General features: G+C 40.7%; 1 protein-coding gene across 1 annotated transcript in view; it reads right to left on the bottom strand.

Moving 5' to 3' along the window:
• Window positions 1-21,641, bottom strand: part of LOC138374215 (NACHT, LRR and PYD domains-containing protein 13-like) — a 36,079-nt gene extending 14,438 nt beyond the window's left edge. The window contains exons 1-4 of the mRNA XM_069456929.1: window positions 21,311-21,641; window positions 19,133-19,201; window positions 3,635-5,219; window positions 1,117-1,281 (exon numbers count right to left, since the gene is read on the bottom strand). Coding sequence (XP_069313030.1) covers window positions 1,117-1,281; window positions 3,635-5,219; window positions 19,133-19,201; window positions 21,311-21,641 — 2,150 coding nt within the window. The remainder of the gene's footprint in view (window positions 1-1,116; window positions 1,282-3,634; window positions 5,220-19,132; window positions 19,202-21,310) is intronic.
• Between the last annotated feature and the right edge of the window lie 344 nt (window positions 21,642-21,985).

Here is a 21,985-nt window from a genome sequence, read left to right as displayed (position 1 = left end):
TATAGACCTGGAGGGTAAGACAGACTGGTGGAGGAAGAGTAAGATGGAATTAGTTGGCCTAGACTCCAGTTCACCCAACCAAACACCATCTCAGATTCAATGCTAAGTATCACTGTGTCCTCTCTCATTCTTTCTTTCCTGGCTTCTCATACAAGGGACAGCTCCATTTGTTAAATCTTCCCTACCTTCCAGCCAGCTTGGAGACCTTATAATTGCTACTTCTCTCGTGCTGAAAGGGGACCAATGAGTTCAGTCCAAAGCTAGGCTTTGGCTCTAGTGAAGATGCTTCTTCTGTTCATCCCACTGTTCCCATGCTGGCCTTCTAACATTATCTGAAGATACCAAGCACATTCTCCTCCTGGGGCCTTCAATCTTGTTTTGTCTCTTCCCCAGGTGCCCACGTGGCTCAGTCCCTTCCCCTTCCCCATGTTGAACAAAAGAGGTCTTCACTCAAACATCATTCAGCTGGGCCATTCTGCCTCCCCTACCTCAAAAATGCAAACATCCTCTTCCTCACACACCCTTTCTGAGCCCCTGAGCTGACTTTCTTCCTTTGTGGGAGAACGCCCACATCGCATCACTACTCTGATTATTTCATTCATTTCCCCCTGGTGGCAGGAGTCATCTGTGTGGCTCACTGCCGTAACCTCGCAACCGAGAACGGTACTCAGCACATAGGAGACACTCAGCAAGGACTCACTGAACAAACGAGTGTTCTACCAAAAGCTGCCTACTTTCCCCGAAGACATAAAAGACTTCTCATGGATCACACATGCCCTTAGCTCTTCTCAAGTGCTTTGTCCCTATCATGTCCTAGAAGTTTTCTACTCCTTCAAATCTAACTCAAAACAGCAGCCTCTCTCAGAAGTCTTAAGGAAAAATTACATGTACCTCTAGTACAAGATCTCTCATGATAGATTGTCATATATTTTTTTAAGATCCTAGCCTACTTTGCCTAGCTACTTTGCAGCTTCATAAATACAAGCACTAGATTTATTTTATTCTCTTGAGTGCCTAAGCTTACTTTCTGGCAAGTAGTAAACTGTGCTAATCCAAAGAAGAAGTTGTGTTATTCTCCTGCGGTGTCCTCTAGAGCCGTGAAGGTCTCACACTCACGTCAGCTTTTCAAGTTGACACTGTGGATTCCTCAGCACACAGCAGAGCATCCCCATGGAGGAGTCACTCAGCTCGCTGTTACTCAGATCCAGCTCACGCAGATTCCTGTGGGTGGTAAACACGGTGCAAATATCGCCCCACTGCCGCATGCTAGAGTAGCGTTGGCTTTACGAGGGAGAGAGATGAGAGTAAATTGAGTCTCAACCAACACCAGAATACGATCTACAGGAAGAAGAAAGAGATCCCCCCCCAAAAAAGGTGGGGACTGATTAGCGTTCTAGACACAAGGATGTGTAATCCAAAAGGCATGGTTCTCAAGATACCAAATGTTTTCTTCCAATTCTCAACAGTGATCTTCGGGGGACAGCAAACGCACGCATGCGGGAGGAAGACCGCAGGTGTAATCCTCAAACACTTAAAGTTCAGACCAAAGACAAACTCAGAGCTTTTCCCCCTGGTAGTATTACTTACTCTGTGCTCCCATTTTTATTTTTTTTTTCCCAAAAGGTTAAGAGAACCATTTATTCCCTCTTATAAGAAGTTGATACACAAAAACTTTCACACATAAGAGAGAGAATTTGAGGGGAAATAACCTGCACAACATGATAAAGTATTTGCTCTATGATTCTTGTTATGCTTTCCCAATATTTTGCATGTATCTGTTGATAAATAGCCACTTAAATGGGCTAACAAGGCAGAGAAAAGGAACTTTAGAGCTAGAATCCATTGCCATTTGAAAATAACTAGGCACTGTCTTTGGACGCTTGTGATTGAAAAATGAAAAAACAAACAAACAAAACAACAACAACAACAACAACAACAACAACAACAGGGTTTTGAATAAAAGGATCTGTGTTCCCTCTTTCTATCCCTAAAACATGGATAATAAAATGTACTCCTGTAGGATCTTGTAATGAATTAAGATTCATACAGGTATTTAGGATTTAGAATTATTAGAATTCTAATGATTTAGAATGTCCCCAATAGGCTCTCAATGTTAACAACAAGAATAACTGAGCATTAAAGTCACAATCTTTTTGTTTCAGAAGAGATGAGGGAAGTAAAACAAAGAACACATTCCCTAAGCACCTAAAGGATATTAATTTATTCCCTCTGAGCACAGAGTTGTAGCATTCTTTGGAGAAGTCATTTCCAACCTTGGGTGTGAGTGCATGTGTGCATGTGCATTTTTTAATAAAGATTTCTGGGGATCAGAATATCCCCAGGCTAGGGATTGAGAACGGAAACTAATGTGGTTTGATGTCTCTGTCCTCAGCCATTCTGGGACGAGGCATACATGCCTGTTACTGTGCTAAATAATATGACATTAGACAAGAGCAACTTCACTACTTGTTCCTAGAAGCAGCTGCTCTTGGATGAGAAGACTGTGAATCAATGACATGGCTTCTGTATCCAGGTCAATCCTCAATACTTGCTTCAAGACCTTGCCCACCAAAGGTTGCAAACAACTCTAGATACCTTTTTCAAGAAACTGACTTCGGCAGTGAGCTCTCTCCTCCAGCAACAGAATCAAACCCCGAATCTCCAGCATACACTCCATTCTTTCCAGCACCATTCTCCATCATCATCTTCCAATTAATGTCAGCTACCTTCTCACCCCCTAAATGCCCCTTCCAGTAAGCAAGATGCAGCATTAGGTGAGTGTTAACCTTTAATATTCTTTTTTGAAATTTCTCCTATCTCTTTTTTAATATATATATTTTCTATTTCAGAACATTACGAGGGTACAATTGTTTAGGTTACATAAATTGCCTTTGTCCCGCCTGAGTCAGAGCTACAAGCATGTCCATCCTATCTCTTATCTAAACTTTTTATATGAGTCTGTTTTTATGTTGTTTGTTTGAATTAAAAGAAATAGTTTCTGTAACTTATTATTACAATACAGGGGTATTATTACTGTATTAAATGCTATTATTACCATAGATGAGCTATTATATTATAGTATTATTATTATTACCACCATATATGTACTATTCATCTGGGATCCAGGTTACATATAATCCTGCTTAAAAACATTCTCAGGAACGTATCTCATTCGTAACCTGGGAACCACCTGCATTTAAGATCTGGAGGGCTGACAGAAAGCTGGACTTTGAATCAGGTTGTGCTGCTCAGTAGCTATGTTGCCACAGACAAGTAGTGTTTTTTATTCTTCAGCTTCCTCATCTATGGGTGACAACAATAGTAACCCCTCCACTCAGTTGCAGGCACAAGTTAGATGCAAATAGATGTCTTAGCACAATGCCTGGTACATGAACCTTCCATAGTTAATGCATAAGATGTAAGATCTACCTCTAAGCAGATCAATTCAATTAGCTAGGGAACCCAATGTGATACCTAAAAAAAAATATTCTTACAAGTTGGAGCCGACCCAGCATGTTTGGTCAGACATAACCACTGATATATGACAACAGATCCCCAGTTTATCATGAGAGATTTAGGCAGATTCTGAGAAAACAGGAGAAAGTTGAGAAAGAAGTGGTTTTGCATTACTCACTCCAGAAATCCTGTTGCCCTTTCAGGGATGATTCTGACAGAAAGCCTCAGCTTACTTAAACTTTTACAGTGCTTTAGGCAAAATGAAGAAGCTCGGAGTTCTGTGTTCCCAAAAATATCAAGGTCAGCTTCGAAGATGTGACCCAACATCTTCTTTACAAAGTCTTCCTCCTGGGTCTCATGTAGACAGCGAAAATATTGTAGCACGTCAAATTGGACAGAGGCAGTGTCAGACTTATCTAATTCTTCTTTCCACTCTAACAACTCCTCCATTACCCTGGAAGACATTTTACAATGCAAAGTATCCTCTAGTTTTCTTACTAGGTCTTTTTTTAAAAGACCAAACAAGAAAAGAACCACTAGAGTCCAGTAGGGCTCTTTGTTGACCAAAACAGACCTCAATATTATCTTCATATCTTCATGCTTTTTGGACCAGTGAAGGGATTCTTGAGGTTCCTCTAGCACATAGAACATGGCTGCAAAAAACTCCTGGAAACTTGAATGGGTGAAGGTAATGCAATCCTCATAGTCACTGACAAGCTGAAGAATATTTAAATGGAGGAGAGACTCAATTAAGGGCACTTCCATGAGCAAGTACTGGTTGTCCTCTTCTCTAAAGTTGAAGTTCACAGACCACATCCCCTCCATGGCCATGGTGCAGAGGGTGTTCCACTGTCTTGGCCAGCTCTGATCTTCCAAATCCACCTCTGCTGTTGAGAACAAGTTGGAGAAAAAATAGGCATACAGACTGGTGGTGGTCTCAGTGATTGGCTGGAGATCATAATCTCTCTCCTTTAGCTGCTTCAGGCTGGAACATACAGTCCAACACACCATGGGGGCACTGCAAGAATTAAAGAGAATTTCGTTCTGTCTTATCTGTTCCAAGATTGTCTTAACTTTTCCTTGGTCACCAAAGTGACTGATGAAATACTCCTCTTGGTCTTCCTCTGTGAACCCTGTGATGTGTACAAAGCATGGATTCACTAACAACTTCTCAAGGGCTTTCATATGAGGGATCCTGGTTGTGATCAGTAAGGTAGCCAGGGGAACCAACTCTTTCTTCAACAAGCTGAGTAGGATTTGGATCACCGGGAGCTTCTGGTACCAGTCTGTGCATGGCGGGCTGTCCCCCAAGGGATAAGGGCTTGGCTCAGGTATGGTCATTTCCTCAAAGCCATCAACAACAAACAGGAGCCTCTCAGGTTGAGACATGAACTCTTCAATGGGGGTCTGAAAGTTGGGCTGGTCCCAAGAAAGCAGGTCAGCAAAGGTAATCTCCTCCATGTATTTCATTTTAAGGCAGCTGAGATAGAAAACATAGGAGAACCTATGCTGAAAGAGGATGCCACCTGCCCAATACAGCATGGCCTTCATTGCCTTGGTGGTTTTCCCAACTCCTGGCCTGCCCTCCAAGACTATCGTCTGGGCCTGGGCTCCAGTCCTGTTAGGATCCAGTAGTCTCTGCATCTCTTCACGTTCATTCTCGGCTGTACTGCAGACATACATGTGGTCTTCAGGCCAAGAGATATTGTCCAATGTTGCCAATATGTTATTCTTCAACCTCTCTCGGAATTCTCTTCTATATTCTAAAGTAGGAGTGAGGCAAAAAAGAAAAAAAGACACACACCAATGGTCAGAATGAATTTCAGACTTAGGAATGATCCGATTACAAAGTTCCTACCTAAAGTCTTGAACAAGGCAAACAATCTCTGTCTTCCAAAGTCTTGTTTCTTTGTGAGGATGCAGTAGTGGAAAGAAATAAAAGATAGAGACAGTTAAATAATTTGGTGATATATACAAATGAAAGATATAGAATGACAGAAGAGAGATCAAGAATGCCTTTAGAAGGGGTCCGGGGAGGGATCAGTAGAGGCTTCTGCACTGAAAGTGAACATCTTAATCATAAAAAGTTGGACCAGGATTATTTCAGGCAGGGTGGACAGTGAGTGCCAGTATCCTGAGACAAGAATGAGAACATTCTAGTGCATTGTGACCAAGGTGCCTGATGGGGGGTACTCAACTGTGGGGAGGGGCTGGGTCATGAATATCTTTGTTTTGAAGGCCAAGGAATGAGAAGCCATAATTTATATTTTTAAAAGTTCACTATTCTCTGGAGGATGGATTATGCTACATTAGGGCAAGGAAGGAGGCAGGGAGGACAGGTAGGAAGGTACTAGTATCATCTAAGCAAAAGCTGATAGCTGGTAGACTAGAATGTATTGGAACAATGTATCGTATAAGTATGTACAAATATTACGTAAAATAAATGGTAACCACCATTCTATTCTCTATGAGTTCAATTTTTTTAGATGCCATATATTAGTGAGATCATGCAGTATTTGTCTTTCTGTGCCTGGGTTATTTCACTTAACACAAAATCTTCCACGTTCATCCATGTTGTCACAAATGACATAATTTCCTATTTTTATAGCTGAGTATTGCATCATGCATATATACCACATTTTGTTCATTTATCCATTGATGAATACTTAGGTGGATTGCATACTGTGGCTATTGTGAATAATGCTGCAATGAATATGGGGGTGCCGACATCTCTTTGACATACAAATTTCATCATGCTAAGTGAAATAAGCCAGGCACAGAAAGACAAATAGTGAATGATCTCACTTGTATGTGGAAATCTTAAAAATTCATACAAGTACAGAATAGAATGGTGGCTGCCAGGGGCTTGGGGTTGGGGGAATGTGAGGAGAGACAGGGAAGAGGGAGATGTTGATCAAAGGGTATAAAGTTTCAGTTAGACAAGAGGAATAAGTTCTGTGATCTATCGCACAGCAAGGTTAATAATGTACTATAGATTTCATAATTGCTGAAAGTAGATTTTAAATATGCTCACTACAAAGAATGATAAGTATGTGAGGTGACGGATATGTTGATTAGCCTTCTTTCATTTCACAATGTATACATGTTTCAGAATTTCACATTGTGCCCCTGAAACATAAGCAACACTTAACCCCAGTGAGAATGGCCTTTATCAAAAAATCCCAAAACAACACATGTTGGCGTGGATGTGGAGAGACAGGAACACTCATACACTGCTGGTGGGACTGCAAACTAGTGCAACCCCTGTGGAAAGCATTATGGAGATATCTTAAACAGATTCAAGTAGACCTACCATTTGATCTAGCAATCCCATTATTGGGCATATACCCAAAGGAAAAAAGGTCATTCTATAACAAAGACACATGTACCCGAATGTTTATAGCAGCACAATTCACAATTGCAAAGATGTGGAAACAACCCAAATGCCCATCAATACATGATTGGATTAGTAAACTGTGGTATATGTATACCATGGAATATTACTCAGCTATAAGAAATAACGAAGATATGACATCTCTATGGTTCTCCTGGAGAGAGTTGGAACCCATTATATTAAGTGAAGTATCCCAAGAATGGAAAAACAAGCATCACATGTACTCACCAGAAAATTGGTTTCCCTGATCATCACCTAAATACACATCTGGGAACAATATCAATCGGATATCAGACTGAGGTGGGGGGTGGGGGCAGGGGATGGGTGTATGCCTACATAATGAGTGCATTGCGCACCATTTGGGAAATGGTCACACTTGAAGGTGCTAACTCGGGGAGGGGGGGAGGGGGAGGGGATGGATATATACCTACATGATGGGTGCAATGCGCACTGTCTGGGGAACGGACACGCCTGGAGCTTTGACTTGGGGGGACAGGAGGTACATGGGCAACGTATGTAACCTGAAATTCTGTATCCCCCATAATAAGATGAAATAAAAAAATAAATAAAATAAATAAATAAATAAATAAATAAAACAAGATGTTTTAAATGATTTAGGGTATATATTGAGGATAGAACCAGGAACACTACTGATTTATAACAAGAGGATGGGGAGTACTAAGGAAAATAGTTGCCCATGCATGCTAGATTCTTGGCTTGAATATTGGGGTGGATGATTCTATTTACTAGGGAAAATCATGTGTACGTGTTGTGTGTTTCTGCACCCCCAACACAGTAGAGAAAACATGAGAGTAGAGATGAAATACCTGCCTTCAAGTTTTCTTCAAGATTTAGAACTGACATTTATGGCTGTCAAAGTGTAACTTCTTTGAACCTCAGTTCCCTTGTCTACCGGTTCCAAATAACCAGGAAATAACAGAAAATCACTTGTCTTTTCATTTACTCAACAAAAGGAAAATGTCATCTTCTGCAGACAGAGTCCTAGAATTTTTTCCCAGCCAACATTTTGTTCAGATTACCAAAGGCCTCCAAAGTTTCTCAAATATTCAACCTTCCAGGGCTTTTCCCCTCCTCCAGAAAAGAACTATTGTTGTGGATTGAGCAAATCCAAAGATTTGATCCCTGGAGCTTTAACAAACAGTATTATGGACCAAAGGATTAACTGATATAGAACCTGCTGTCAAAGCTTGTCCAGCCAGCTTGCCCCTGCTTACCTCTACTTCTCTCCTTTGCAGCCAGAGTTTGGTGACACCTAAAACTCCATCATATGTAAAACTCAGTGATTATATCAGAGGCAACCTTACTGATCCTTTGATCCAACTAATTTGGGAATAGGTCTTGCCATCCAGAAGTTTTAAAGCTAAACACAAAGGCACAATACATAAATTCAAAAAAGAAAAACTGCATGAGGAAGAATTTTTTCCATCTATGTGACAGAACAAGAAATCATTTTCTACATTCAATGTGTTCTCACAAGTCAACAAGAAGAGAACAAGTATCCAAAAGAAAAACAGAGTGGGGGGTGAAGGGAGGATAAGCTGACATTTTGCAAGAAATAAAAAGGCTAGAATTCTACTAAACATACAAAAAACTAATACCAATCTTCCTGAAACTCTTTCAAAAAAATCAAAGAGGAGGGAATTCTGCACAGCTCATTCTATGAGGCCAGTATCACCCTAATACCAAAACAAGACAAGGACACAAAAACAGCAAAAAACTACAGGCCAATATCCCTGATGAACTAGACACAAAAATTGTCAATAAAATACTAGCAAATTGAATCCAACAGCACATCAAAAAGATAATAAACCATAATCAATTGGGTTTTATACCAGGGATGAAAGGATGGTTCAACAAACAAAGATCAGTAAATGAGATTCATCACATAGAAGGAATTAAAATAAAAACCATATGATCATCTCAATAGACAAAGAAAAGGCAGTTGATAAAATTCACCATTTCTTCATGATAGAAATCCTCAAACTAGGCATGAAAGAACATATCTCAAAATAATAAAAGGCATATATGACAAACCAACAGCCAACATAATACTGAATGGGAAAAAGTTGAAAACATTCCCTGCTAAGACCTGCAACAAGACAAGGATGCCCAGTGTCACCACTTCTATTCAATATAGTGCTAGAAGTCGTAGAGAAATCAGGCAAGAGAAAGAAAGAAAAGGCCTCCAAATTGGACAAGAGTAAGTCAAATTGTTGTGTTTGCTGATGGTATGATTTTACATCTAGAAAACTCTAAAGACTCCATCAAAAACTTTTAGATTTGATAAAGAAATTCAGTAAAGTTTCAGGATACAAAAATCAACATACATAAATCAGTAGCATTTCTGCACACCAGTAACTATCTAGCTGAGAGCCAAATCAAGACAATCCAATTTACAAAAACTACTCACCTCAAAAAAAACCCCACCTAGGAATATATTTAACAAAGGAGATGAAAGATCTCTACAAGGAGAGCTACAAAACACTGATGAAAGAAATCATAGATGACAAAAACAAATGGGAAAATATCTCATGTTCATGGATTGATTGAATCAACATCATTAAAATATCTATCCTGCCCAAAGTGATTTAGATATTCAAGGCAATCCCCATCAAAATACCAAAGTCATATTTCACAGATCAAGAAAAAATAATTTGGGTATATACCTACATGATGAGTGCAATGCGCACTGTCTGGGGAACGGACATGCCTGGAGCTTTGACTTGAGGGGACAGGCGGTACATGGCAACATATGTAACCTGAAATTCTGTATCCCCCATAATAAGATGAAATAAAAAAAAAGAAAAAATAATTCTATGCTTCATTTAGAACAAAAAAAAAATAGCCTGAATAGCCAAAGAAATCTTAAGCAAGAAGAACAAATCTGGAGGCATCACATTACCAGACTTCAAACAATACTGCAAGGCTATAGTAACCAAACAGCATGGTATTGGTACAAAAATAGAGACATAGACCCAGGAAACAGAATAGAGAACCCAGAAATAAAACCATCTACCTTCAAACCAGCTGATCTTCCACAAAGCAGACAACAAAATACACTGGGGAAAGAAAACCCTATCCAATAAATGGTGCTGGGAAAATTAGATAACCACATGCAGAAGAATGAAACAGGACCACTATCTCTCACCATATACAAAAATTAACTCAAGATGGATTAAGGACTTAAATGTAAGGCATGAAACCATAAAAATTCTGAAATAAAATGTAGAGAACTCTTATAGCCATAGGCCTAGGCAAAGAATTTATGACTAAGACCTCAAAGAGAAATACAACAATAAAAATAAATAAATTGGACTTGATTAAATTAAAAAGTTTCTGTTTCTTTGGCTGTGCAGAAGCTTTTTAATTTAATCATGTCCCATTCATTTATTTTTGTTGCTGCTGTGATTGCCTTGGGGGTCTTCTTCATAAATTCTTTGCCTAGGCCAATGTCTGTAAGAGTCTTTCCTACATTTTCTTCTAGAATTCTGATTGTACCACGCCTAAGGTTTAAGTCTGTTATCCACTGTGATTTGATTTTTGAGAGAGGTGAAAGCTGTGGGTCCTGTTTCAGTCTTCTACAAGTGGCTAACCAATTCTCCCAGCACCATTTATTGAATAGGGATTCTTGTCCCCAGAGTATATTCTTTCCTGCTTTGTCAAAAATTAGGTGACTATATGAGGATAGTTCTATATTTGGATTTTCTGTTGTGTTCCAGTGGTCTGTGTCCCTGCACTTGTGCCAGTACCAGGCTGCACAGCCAAAGAAACAGTCACGAGAATAAACAGACCACCTACAGAATGGGAAAAAATTTTTGCATACTACACATCAGATAAAGGACTGATAACAAGAATCTATTTAGAACTCAGGAAAATCAGCAAGAAAAAAATCAAACAACCCTATCAAAAAGTGGGCAAATGACATGAATAGAAACTTCTCAAAAGAAGATATAAGAATGGCTAACAAACATATGAAAAAATGCTCAACATCTCTAATCATCAGAGAAATGCAAATCAAAACCACAATGAGATATCACTTAACCCCAGTGAGAATGGCCTTTATCAAAAAATCCCAAAACAACACATGTTGGCGTGGATGTGGAGAGACAGGAACACTCATACACTGCTGGTGGGACTGCAAACTAGTGCAACCCCTGTGGAAAGCATTATGGAGGTATCTTAAACAGATTCAAGTAGACCTGCCATTCCATCCAGCAATCCCATTATTGGGCATATACCCAAAGGAAAAAAGGTCATTCTGTAACAAAGACACATGTACCCGAATGTTTATAGCAGCACAATTCACAATAGCAAAGATGTGGAAACAACCCAAGCGCCCATCAATACATGATTGGATTAGTAAGCTGTGGTATATGTATACCATGGAATATTACTCAGCTATAAGGAATGATGAAGATATGACATCCCTATGGTTCTCCTGGAGAGAGTTGGAACCCATTATATTAAGTGAAGTATCCCAAGAATGGAAAAACAAGCATCACATTTACTCACCAGAAAATTGGTTTCCCTGATCATCACCTAAATACACATCTGGGAACGACACCAATTGGATATCAGACTGAGGTGGGGGGTGGGGGAGGGGATGGGTGTATGCCTACACAATGAGTGCATTGCGCACGGTTTGGCGAATGGTAACGCTTGAAGGTGCTGAGTCGGGAAGGGGGGGTGGGGAAGGGAGGGATATATACCTACATGATGGGTGCAACGCGCACTATCTGGGGAACAGACACACCTGGAGCTCTGACTTGGGGGGAAAGGCGGTACATGGGCAACGTATGTAACCTGCAATTCTGTATCCCCCATAACAATAAGATGAAAAAAAAAAAAGTTTCTGCACAGCAAAGGAAATAATCAACAGGGTAAATAGACAACATACAGAATGGGAGAAAATATTCACAAAGTATACATCTGATAAAGGGATAATATCCAAAATCTACAAAGAGCTCAAACAAATCAGCAAGAAAAAACAAACAGCCCCATCAAAAAGTGGGCAGAAGACATGAATAGAAGTTTTTCAAAAGAAGATAGAAAAATGGCCAAACATATGAAAAAATGTTCAATATTACTAATCATCAGGGAAATGCAAATTAAAACCACAATGAGATACCGCCTCACCCCTGTCAGAATGGCCATGATTAAATAGTCAAAAAACATGAGTGAATTAATAAAATGTGGTATATGTATACCACAGAGTACTACTCAGCCACAAAAGACAATGGTGAACTAATACCTCTTGTATTATCCTGGATGGAGCTGGAGCCCATTCTCCTAAATGAAGTATCACAAGAATGGAAGAACAAGCACCACATATACTCATCGCCAAATTGGTACTAACTGATCAACACTTATGTGCACATATGGAAGTAACATTCATCACATGTTGGCAGGTGGGAGAGGGGAGGAAGGGATGGGTATATTCATGCCAAATGGGTGAGGTGTGTGCTGTCTGGGGGATGGGCACATGGGTAACTCTGTCTTGGGTGGTGCGAAGGCAATATATGTAACCTAAACATTTGTACCCCTGTAATATTCTGAAATAAAAAAATTTTTTTTAAAGTAAAAATAAATAATAGATGCTGGCAGATGCAGAGAGTAAGGAATGCTTATACACTGTTGGTAGGAACATAAATCAGTACAACCTCTATGGGATTTAGTATGGAGATTTCTCAAAGAACTAAAAACAGACCTACCATTCAATCCAGCGATCATACTACTAGGTATTTACCCAAAGGAAAAGAAATCATCATATCAAAATATACCTGCATTCATGTGTTTATCACAGCACAATTCACAACAGCAAAGATTGGGAATCGAGCTACATGGCTATCAACAGAGAATTGCATAAAGAAAATATGGCATATATATACAATAGAATAATATTTGGCCATAAAAAAGAATGGAATGATGTCTTTTGCAGCCATGTGGATAGAACTAGAAGCCATTATCTTAAGTGAAACAACTCAGATACGGAAAGAAATACCACACATTCTCATTTGTAAGTGGGAGCTAAATAATGAGCACACGTGGAAGCAGAGTGTGGAAATACAGGTGGTGGAGACCTGGAGGGGGCCAGATAGTGAGCAGTTGCCCAGTGGGTGCAAGGTGCGTTGCTCCAGTGATGTACGTACTGAAGGCCCTGACTTCACCACAATGCAGTGTATCCACATACTAAAATTGCACTTGTACCCTGTGAATACATACAAATAAAAAGGAACTGGGGAAAAAATAAAATGGCTAAATGCAATGATAATTTTCAACTTATAAAATGAATGCAAACCAAATATTAAATCTGGATAAATCTCTATCAATCTGGCAAATATTTGAAAGAATCTATTGATAACAGGATAGAACAGATACCCACAATATTATTGGATGTCATTTTATACAGCCTTTCAGAGGATCAATTGGACTGCATGGAACTTTAGATGTATATCTTTTGGTCTAGGAGTTCTGGTTTAGAAATGTCTTCTATGGAGACATTCATACATGTGCACAATATGATGTAAGTGTTTATCGAAGTTTGCTTAATATTTTTTTAAAAAAAACCCTGGAAGCCTAGACTTTTATCAACAGGAAAAGGTTAAGTATAAACCATGATATATCTATACACTGGTATATTATGTACCTATTAAAGAATGAGGTCCATATATGTTTATATAAAGATGTTTTCAAGATATCAAGTGACAAAGTGTAGAACTATAATATATAATCTAATTTCTGAATAAAACTGGAAGTACACACACTAAATTTAAGAATTTTAATTTTTGCAGAATTAATTGCTTATTGGTTTTTAAAAATATATTAAAGCCTTTATACTATTTAGATTTTATGTTTAATCACCTTACAATGACCAGAAAACAGATAATTCAGGGAACCAAAATTGCTCCAAAAGTTATAATATTTAAGAAGATATTAAATTCATTAAAAAGGATACCATTGAAGAGAAAGGTATTTAACAGGTCTGATATTAATAATACAATGGATTAAATCATCTTTATGGTAGGTATAATAAAAAGTTGAGGAAATCTTTCAATTTATAACAAAAATGAAAGAATAGGATTTTTTAAAAAGAAAATTATATGTTAATCCTAAGAAACAAAATGCCTGATTAGAGGTTAAGAAAAAGAACATGGAAGAAATGGCCAATGTCAAAGAAATAACTCAAGAAAATTTGAGAACTGAAGGGCACATGTTTTTTTAAGTATAAAGGGCCCCTTAATATCCAACCTAATGAAGACAGTGAGGCCCAGAACCCAATAGCATCACAACATTTCAGAACGCAGGGGTGGAGGACCCTAAAAGCTTTCATGGCATAAAATATAGGTCACACACAAAGTGAAAATGGAAGTAGTATCAGATTTATCAGCACTGAGCACAGGAGGACTTTGTGAGGCCAGAAACATTGAGGGAAAATTCCTCTCAATGTGTAACATTGCGCCCAAATCATTCACCAAACAGGAAGCAGCATTGGAGAAATTTTCAACGAGGCAAAAATTTGAAATTACCATCTGCTGTTGAACTTTCTCAGGAAGTTACTATAGAGCAGATCCTCTGAAAGAGCGTGAGAAAGACAGATGGATGTGGAACCCAGGGGAGAAAAGGAGGCAAGATTTGAGAGCAGAAAATGAAATCTGAGATTAAATACACATCAAGATGGATTGAGTTTAGGAGGGGCAAGATGGTGGATGAGAAAAACCACCAACCAGAGTGTCTCTGCAAGAAAGATTTTGGAAGAAAGTGAAAAAAAATTAACAGGCAGACAAACATAGATCAGACAACGGTCAGAAGGAAGGGTGCCTAAAACTACAGGAGACTCCACGGGAAGAAATTACGAAGAACTGGAAGAAGAAAGGCCTCCAAGAGGCTTGGAGACCAGTGACAAGAGTAGGTGGAGTGGTTAAATTTCCCCTCCTTTGCATCTCGGACTGCTGGTGAGCTCCTGAGCAGACGGAAAACTCTCATACACTGCTGGTGGGACTGCAAACTAGTATAACCTCTGTGGAAAGCAATATGAAGATACCTCGAAGAGATACAAATAGAACTACCATTTGATCCAGCAATCCCATTACTAGATATCTACCCAAAAGAACAAAAGACATTCTATAAAAAAGACATCTGCACTCGAATGTTTATAGCAGCACAATTCACAACTGCAAAGATGTGGAAACAACCCAAGTGCCCATCAATACATGAATGAATTAATAAAATGTGGTATATGAATACCATAGAGTTCTATTTAGCCACAAGAAACAATAGTGATATAGCACCTCTTGTATTATCCTGGATAGAGCTGGAGCCCATTCTACTAAGTGAAGTATCCCAAGAATGGAAAAACAAGCACCACATGTACTCACCATCAAACTGGTTTTAACTGATCAACACTTAAGTGCACATATCATAACAACATTCATTGGGTGTCAGGCAGATGGGAGGGGTGAGGAGGGGATGGGTATATATATACATCTAATGAGTGCCGTACGCACCATCTGGGGGATGGACACACTTGAAGCTCTGACTCGGTTGGGGCAAGAGCAATATACATAATCTAAACATTTGTACCCCCATAATATGCTGAAATAAAAAAATTTTACATAAATAAATAAATATCAAGATGAGAGCCAGATGGCAGCCATTCCCGATGCGAGAAGGATGTGGGGCTTCAGGAAATTGTCTAGAAATAGCAGAAAGGAACCTGAGAGACACCTTCAATTCCATGTATAATGGAATTGAACATACATCTCACAGATCTTCGGGATGGTATAATAATTGCATAGAAAGTTGGACAAAAAACAATTATTAACTCAAACCAAAACGAAATTCTTCTCCAAGAAAGGCATAAGTATTGGGCTGAACAGTGTCCTCACCCCGCCCCAAAAGACACATCCATGTCCTGATCCACAGAACCTGTGATTATCACCTTATAGGGCAAAGGAGCAAATATCACCTAATATGACAAAAGATGGGATTACGTTAAGACACGTGAAAAGAGGAGCTTTCCTGGGTTATCTGGGTGCTGATGCAATCACATATGTCCTTACAAGAGAAGCGGAAGGAGATTAGACACAGACAAATAGAGGGAGAGCCAGGGTAAGTAGCAACGAGACGAGAGACATGTGGGAGTGATGAAGCCACAACCCGACAAGCAAGCTGCCACCGGAAGCTGGAAGAGACCAGGAACAGATTTCCCCAGAGCCACCCCCGAAAGAATAGTTCTGCTGACACCTGGATTTCAGATATTTGGCCTCTTTCTCACAGAAGTGCTTTAAATCACCTAGTTTATGGCACAATTTGTTAACAGCAGCCCTAGGAAACTAAAGCAAGATACGACCTTGATTTATTACATGGCTCAGAATTTATGTCCCCATGATACTGATTCTGTCACGCACAGGAAAAATGACTTCATTGGAGAATAGAAAGGAAGAGAGATACATAGCATGACAAGAAGTCAGGAGATAATTGACTTAAAAACTAAGAAATAGCAGAATATGTTAATCACTTATGACCATGGAAACAATACAAAAAGTGGCAGCCAAGAGTTGCATGTAGTTGTGTGTCACAGTATGTGGTTGTATGTAGTAGTATGTGGGTGGTTACAGACAGAGCTCAGGAGTTGAGCAAAACAATTGATGCTTTGTATTATAGGCTGTGTATTTGTGTGACTCTTTGGGGCTTATATATATGTACATGTAGTCTGTTGACAAGTCTAAACTTAATACTTAAATGTGTCCATAGGGCCACTGGTACAAAAAATACAGATGCCTATTAATTAACTTGTTAATTAGCCTGTTAAATATGTTAGTAGGTAACCTAAATACTTTTTAATTAGCAAAAGTACAAAGTTCAGAAACAGAAACTGGTGTCTGAGGGTGAAAACAGAATGCCCAGTTACGGTAACTTACTAGTCAATACTCACTACTGGAAGAGCTAGTTGGGAAAAGTTTAATTTCTTGCATACTATAAATTCCAGAAAATTTCAGGGTAGAGGCCAACATGGATGTGGTGAAATGAGGATTCCATCAAGCAATGTGTCCAATCATCATCACCATGTAGTGCACAAACCTGTTTCTCCTGCTAGCACCTCTGCTGCTTCTTTGTCTGGGTCTCGGGGTTCCTGGGTCTGCACATGCCCTGAAATAGACAGTGATGAGATCCTGAGATACCCCAGACTGATGACAGAGGCTCCCAGGAGAACCAACTCTTTCAGTGACAAACTTGGAGTGGAAGACACTGAAGGAATCAGATCCTTAAACTCCATCAACCCAACTAAAGCTGCAACATGCTAACCTGGGAAGACCACAGCACACTCCAAGCACAGACCTCCTCAGGGCCTGGGCTCCAGCCCTCCCTCTGCCTGCAATCCCAGATATCCATCCACTTGGCTCATCCTCAAGGCTTTGCTCAAACCTCATCTCCTCAGCGGTGCCTGATAATTCTCATTAGTACTGCCACCTACTTCCTCAATCGCACACCTTGGGCTCTCCCTGTCTGCTTTACCCTCTCTTCTATTTTGCACTTGTCACTTCCTAGCACACCATGTAACTTATTCGTTTAGTATGACCACTACCTATCTAGGTAGATGGCTAGTCTGTTTGTTCACTGATGTATCCTAAGTATATGGAACAGTGCCCAGCACACAGAAGCCACTCTAATATCTTTGGAATAAAATACCATAGGAATTAAACCACCAAGACTTAGGTTCTAACCTCAACCCCCCAATTTGTTGCATGTAATCACTCTGACCATCTCATTCCTCATGAGCTAGAGGACCCCTTCTGTGACCCACACGGTGGTCAAACTTGTATTCCACTGCCCAGTACACAGCTGCTATGAGCCAACACCTCAAGGGATTTGAATCTAAAGAGACATGGCTCTAATATTTATAACACCATTGACTGCCAACGTTTGCAGGGCTAGATTTTGTTAGCAAGCCGGGTCCTGGGCTTCCTCCTGATCATCTGTGTTCCTTTGAAGGAGCAACCTTTCAAAGAACAAGAATACATCATTCTCCTCCCAGGGTTGCCTGGGGCAAAAAAATCCCAATTCTGTAGAGCTCCACAGACCCTACCTGTAGAGTCCACGAGCCCCACAGGCACATACTCTGAGCTGCATTCTGTCCTGGGTTGGTCTAACCCTTCTAGAAGCAGAGAACGTGAGTGGACACCTTTTCCTAGGCACAGCCCAAGCAGAGGAAAAATAGATAATTTCCTCTCATCACTGGCTCCAGTGATTCTTAAGCTAACTATTGGACATGTTGCATTCCTCTGTTGCAAATAAACCCAATGATGTGAGCCTTCCAGGTTGTAGCTTTACTATCAGGTGTTGGGCATCACCTTCCAGATCTTGATAAAGACTCTAGATCTAGCTGGGACCACCTGTCTGAAGAGCTGGGCTGTTCGAGATGAATAGCAGAGCAGGACTGGTGCTACGGCTTTAAAGAGAAAATGAATGTTAAAAAAAATCAGTAGCAGAGTTTTGCTTCCTCTCCCTAATGTTTAGGGCACTTTGCAAGGCCATAAGGGAGTAGCAAAGGGCAGCCACATGCAGTTCTTTGTTGCTTACTATGCCTAAATATTCCACTGCTCTCTGGTGAAACAGACTTATCGGATGTTTTAAGTACCAGATGAGTACGTTTTAGGCACCCAACTGACCCTTTCTGCACCCAACATACTTGCCCCAACTCCTTAGCTTTATTTGATAGTGTCTTCACTCTAAACCCAGCAAAACACGGAGAGGGAAGCACCAGTTATTTACACACAAACATGCAGTTAAGTCAATATGATCCCTATTTTCATTGCCTTTTAAACCTCATCTCTGATGCAGAGGGTGGAGAGGAAAACTTTGACCTTGTCTTTAAGGCCCAACCCCCCCCCCCGCCCCCGCCGCCAAAAAAATGATTTATTGGGAAAGAATCACTACATAATTAAAAATGCAATTCACTACAAATTTTAAACTTTTATGTATATAATAAAATAATTTCTAAATATATGAACTCCACACAAGTACGCCCAAATGATATGTGACAGAGACGCAAAAGCAACCGGATGGAGGAAGAGCTCGGACAGAAGGCCCATTTATGGTAACCTTTTAGTCAATAACCAGTACTGGAGGAACCAGTTGGGAAGAGTTTAATTTCTTACGTAGCATAAACAAGAAAATTTCAGAGTAGGAGGCAAACGTGGACCTGGTGAAATGAGGGTTCCATCAAGCAGTGTGTCCATCATCATCCCGCAGTGCACAAACCTGTTTCTCCTTCTAGCACCTCTGGTTCTTCTGTGTTTGGGTCTCGGGGTTCCTGGGTCTGCACATGCCCTGAAATAAACAACGGTGACTGGATACTGAAACACCCCAGAAAGAAAATGGGCCGGCAGTGATGGAGACCCCCAGTAGAACCAACCCTTTCAGTGACAAACTTGGGATGGAAGAGACTGAAGGAATTGGAGCTCAGTGTTAAAAAAAAAAAAAAAAAAGAAAGAAAGAAAAGAAAAAGAAAGGAGGAGGGGAGGGAGGGAGACAGAGGGAGAGGGAGGGAGAGGGAGAGAGAGAGACAGAGAGAGAGAGAGAGAGAATATCGGGGCCTAGTGGTACAGTCATTTGCCCAGGGTTCCAGTGTGTCAGATGGAACTAGCCTTTGCAGCCTGACTCTGAAGCCTGAGTTCTTAAACCCGTAGTCCCCAAAAGACAGCACACGTGTGCCTGATACACACGTGTATTCACAGACTCACTTATCAACACATATCACACAGCACAGATCAGGTGCAGAGACCCTCACTGTGCTGGTTCCTAGAGGACAGGGCTGATGGGTTCCTAGAGGATGGGGCAGAATAAATCACGTAGGTCTCCTCACCTCCCCAGCAATGTAGGTGATAATAAAGGTCAGTGGATGGACTAGAATAACTTAGGACCTTCTAGAACTTTCCCCTACTTGAGAGATAGCTTTCTAAAGGAGTGGATCATGCAGAGGCTAAGTAGGAACCAGACAAAGACCGGGGAAAAGCCCTCCTCTGTAGCTTCTGAGCAGGGGGTGTATGTTGCATTCTGGATCAATGACCAGAAAGGAAGTTCTTCTTTGATAGCATTCTCCTTTGTGCCAATTCTTCACTCTGGGTCTCCACAGAGGGATTGCCAGTCAGAAAGGAATTTAAGCATTCTAGATCCCACTCCCTAGTTTTCTACTTAACCTCTGCCTATTCTAAACAAGGGTATCTGAGGGATTTAAAAATGAGAGGGAGAGGGGAGGAAAAGGTGGGGCAGAGTTCTACTCCCCATCCCGTCCTCCTGCCCACCAGGAGATACGCGAAGCAGACTGGGTGTTGCCTGCTCCCACTCCCACTTCTTAGAGCTCACTCCTCCATTTTGGGGCAAGAGAACAGGATATGGGTAACCATAGAGCCCTGGAGACCCACCGCCTGCGTTCAAGCCCCAGCTCTCCTAGTCACCAGCTCTGTGACATTGGGCAATTTACTTAAGCTATCTGTGCCTCAATTTCTCTCTTTGTAAAATAGGAGTAATAGGGCCGCCTTGTTATGAATGTAGTGAGAGTAAATACAAATGCACAGAAAGCATTAAGATCAATTTCCAGTTTGTAACAGGCACCAGTTTCTAATAGGCAGGCAGTTCTGCTATAAACCAACATTCCTAAAACTCATGATAGTAGGTCAAACTGGGCAATAACAACCACAGGGTTTATGAGAAATGGGGTCAGTGATGCATTTTTTAAAAGGACACATTTAAAGACGGTCGCACACTTTTGCACTTCACAAAACTCTTAACGTTTCAGTAGGTCCTGCAATGCTGCAGTAGATACAGCCCGGCACTTCACCCTGAATAAAATGTGAGGTTTGCTTGTGGGTGTGGGAAGCACCGCAGCTTGTGAGTTTTGGTGAAGTGCTGGAAGGAAAGTGATCTGAAACCGGACAGAAAGCCTGCACTGGGTGTGGCTCATCCTAGGTAGCTGGTGGATGGTTGAGGTGTGTGCCCGTGTGCACACTGCCCAGCCCAGCTGGGTGCAGGGGCGTTTGTTTTGGTTTGTTTTTTTGTGCTTACTTAGTGTTTCTCTTGGACAAAATCATGCATAACACGATATTTGTGTTATGTTCAAATTGTTCCAATGCAACAGTCACACAGGGAACATATGCATTTTCAAAAGAAGCCTATGACAGAACCGAACATACCTCTTCCGATTCCCTATTCTTGCTTTTGGCTGCCATTCCTTCCCAGGCTAGAGCTCCAAATCTTTAGGGCCTTTGTACCTTTAAATTGTATATCTTCAAACTTTACACCTTCATAGATAATCAGGGAGTTTCTTTCTTAGGGGTGGACTACCGATTTAGAATGAACCCATAAAAATCCACCAGCAACCTCCTCGTTCCCTTGAGAGCCAGAAAGTGCTGACTCCCTCCCTCCTGCTTGCAGACTCACCTTTCATTTCTTCTCTAACTTCCTCACATAGCGAAGTCAGATTTATTTTCTGGAAAATGCTGAGGGCCACTTCCCACACCTGCCATTCTGAGAAGTGCTTGTTCAAAAGGAAGAAGAGGTTCACAGCATCAGCAGCCCTCAGCTCTGCCCAGGGGACCTGCGAGTTTCTTGGCCAGGAGAACTGCATGCTGTTCATGCCGAGGATCCACTCGGAGCTCCCCGGTGGTTGGAGGTGAAGTTTGAATTCCTCTAGCTGATACTGATCCAGGGCCGTCAGGTAAGACAGAAGCCTGTGGTTGGTAAGGTTTTTAGCAATGGTGAAGGAGCTCATTGTGTCCAGCACATGAAACTTCTCAGTTCAAAAAAGGACTCTCACATCCACAAAACATGTAGGACCTACAGAAAAGTAGAAAGTTGACATCATAAGCCATAACTATTACCTCTTAAAAACTTCATTTACACTTAAAGAACCTACCTGGGTCTTAGGGATGTTGCACATGGTCAGAAAGACTTAAAGATCCTTTAGTTCTGCTCAAAGATTGCTTTCTGCCTTCCTCAACTGGAGAGTAACTCCCAAGATGTGCAACATCCCTAAGACCTAGGCAGGTTCTTTAAGTGATTAGGAGGAAGGGGACAGAAGGAAAAGTATGTACAAATACATACATCTTTTCATTT

This window comes from Eulemur rufifrons, chromosome 24, assembly GCF_041146395.1.
Source record: "Eulemur rufifrons isolate Redbay chromosome 24, OSU_ERuf_1, whole genome shotgun sequence".
Taxonomy (NCBI): domain Eukaryota; kingdom Metazoa; phylum Chordata; class Mammalia; order Primates; family Lemuridae; genus Eulemur; species Eulemur rufifrons.
Note: the sequence above shows the minus strand (reverse complement) of the source record. Positions and strands in the feature narration are given on the sequence as shown.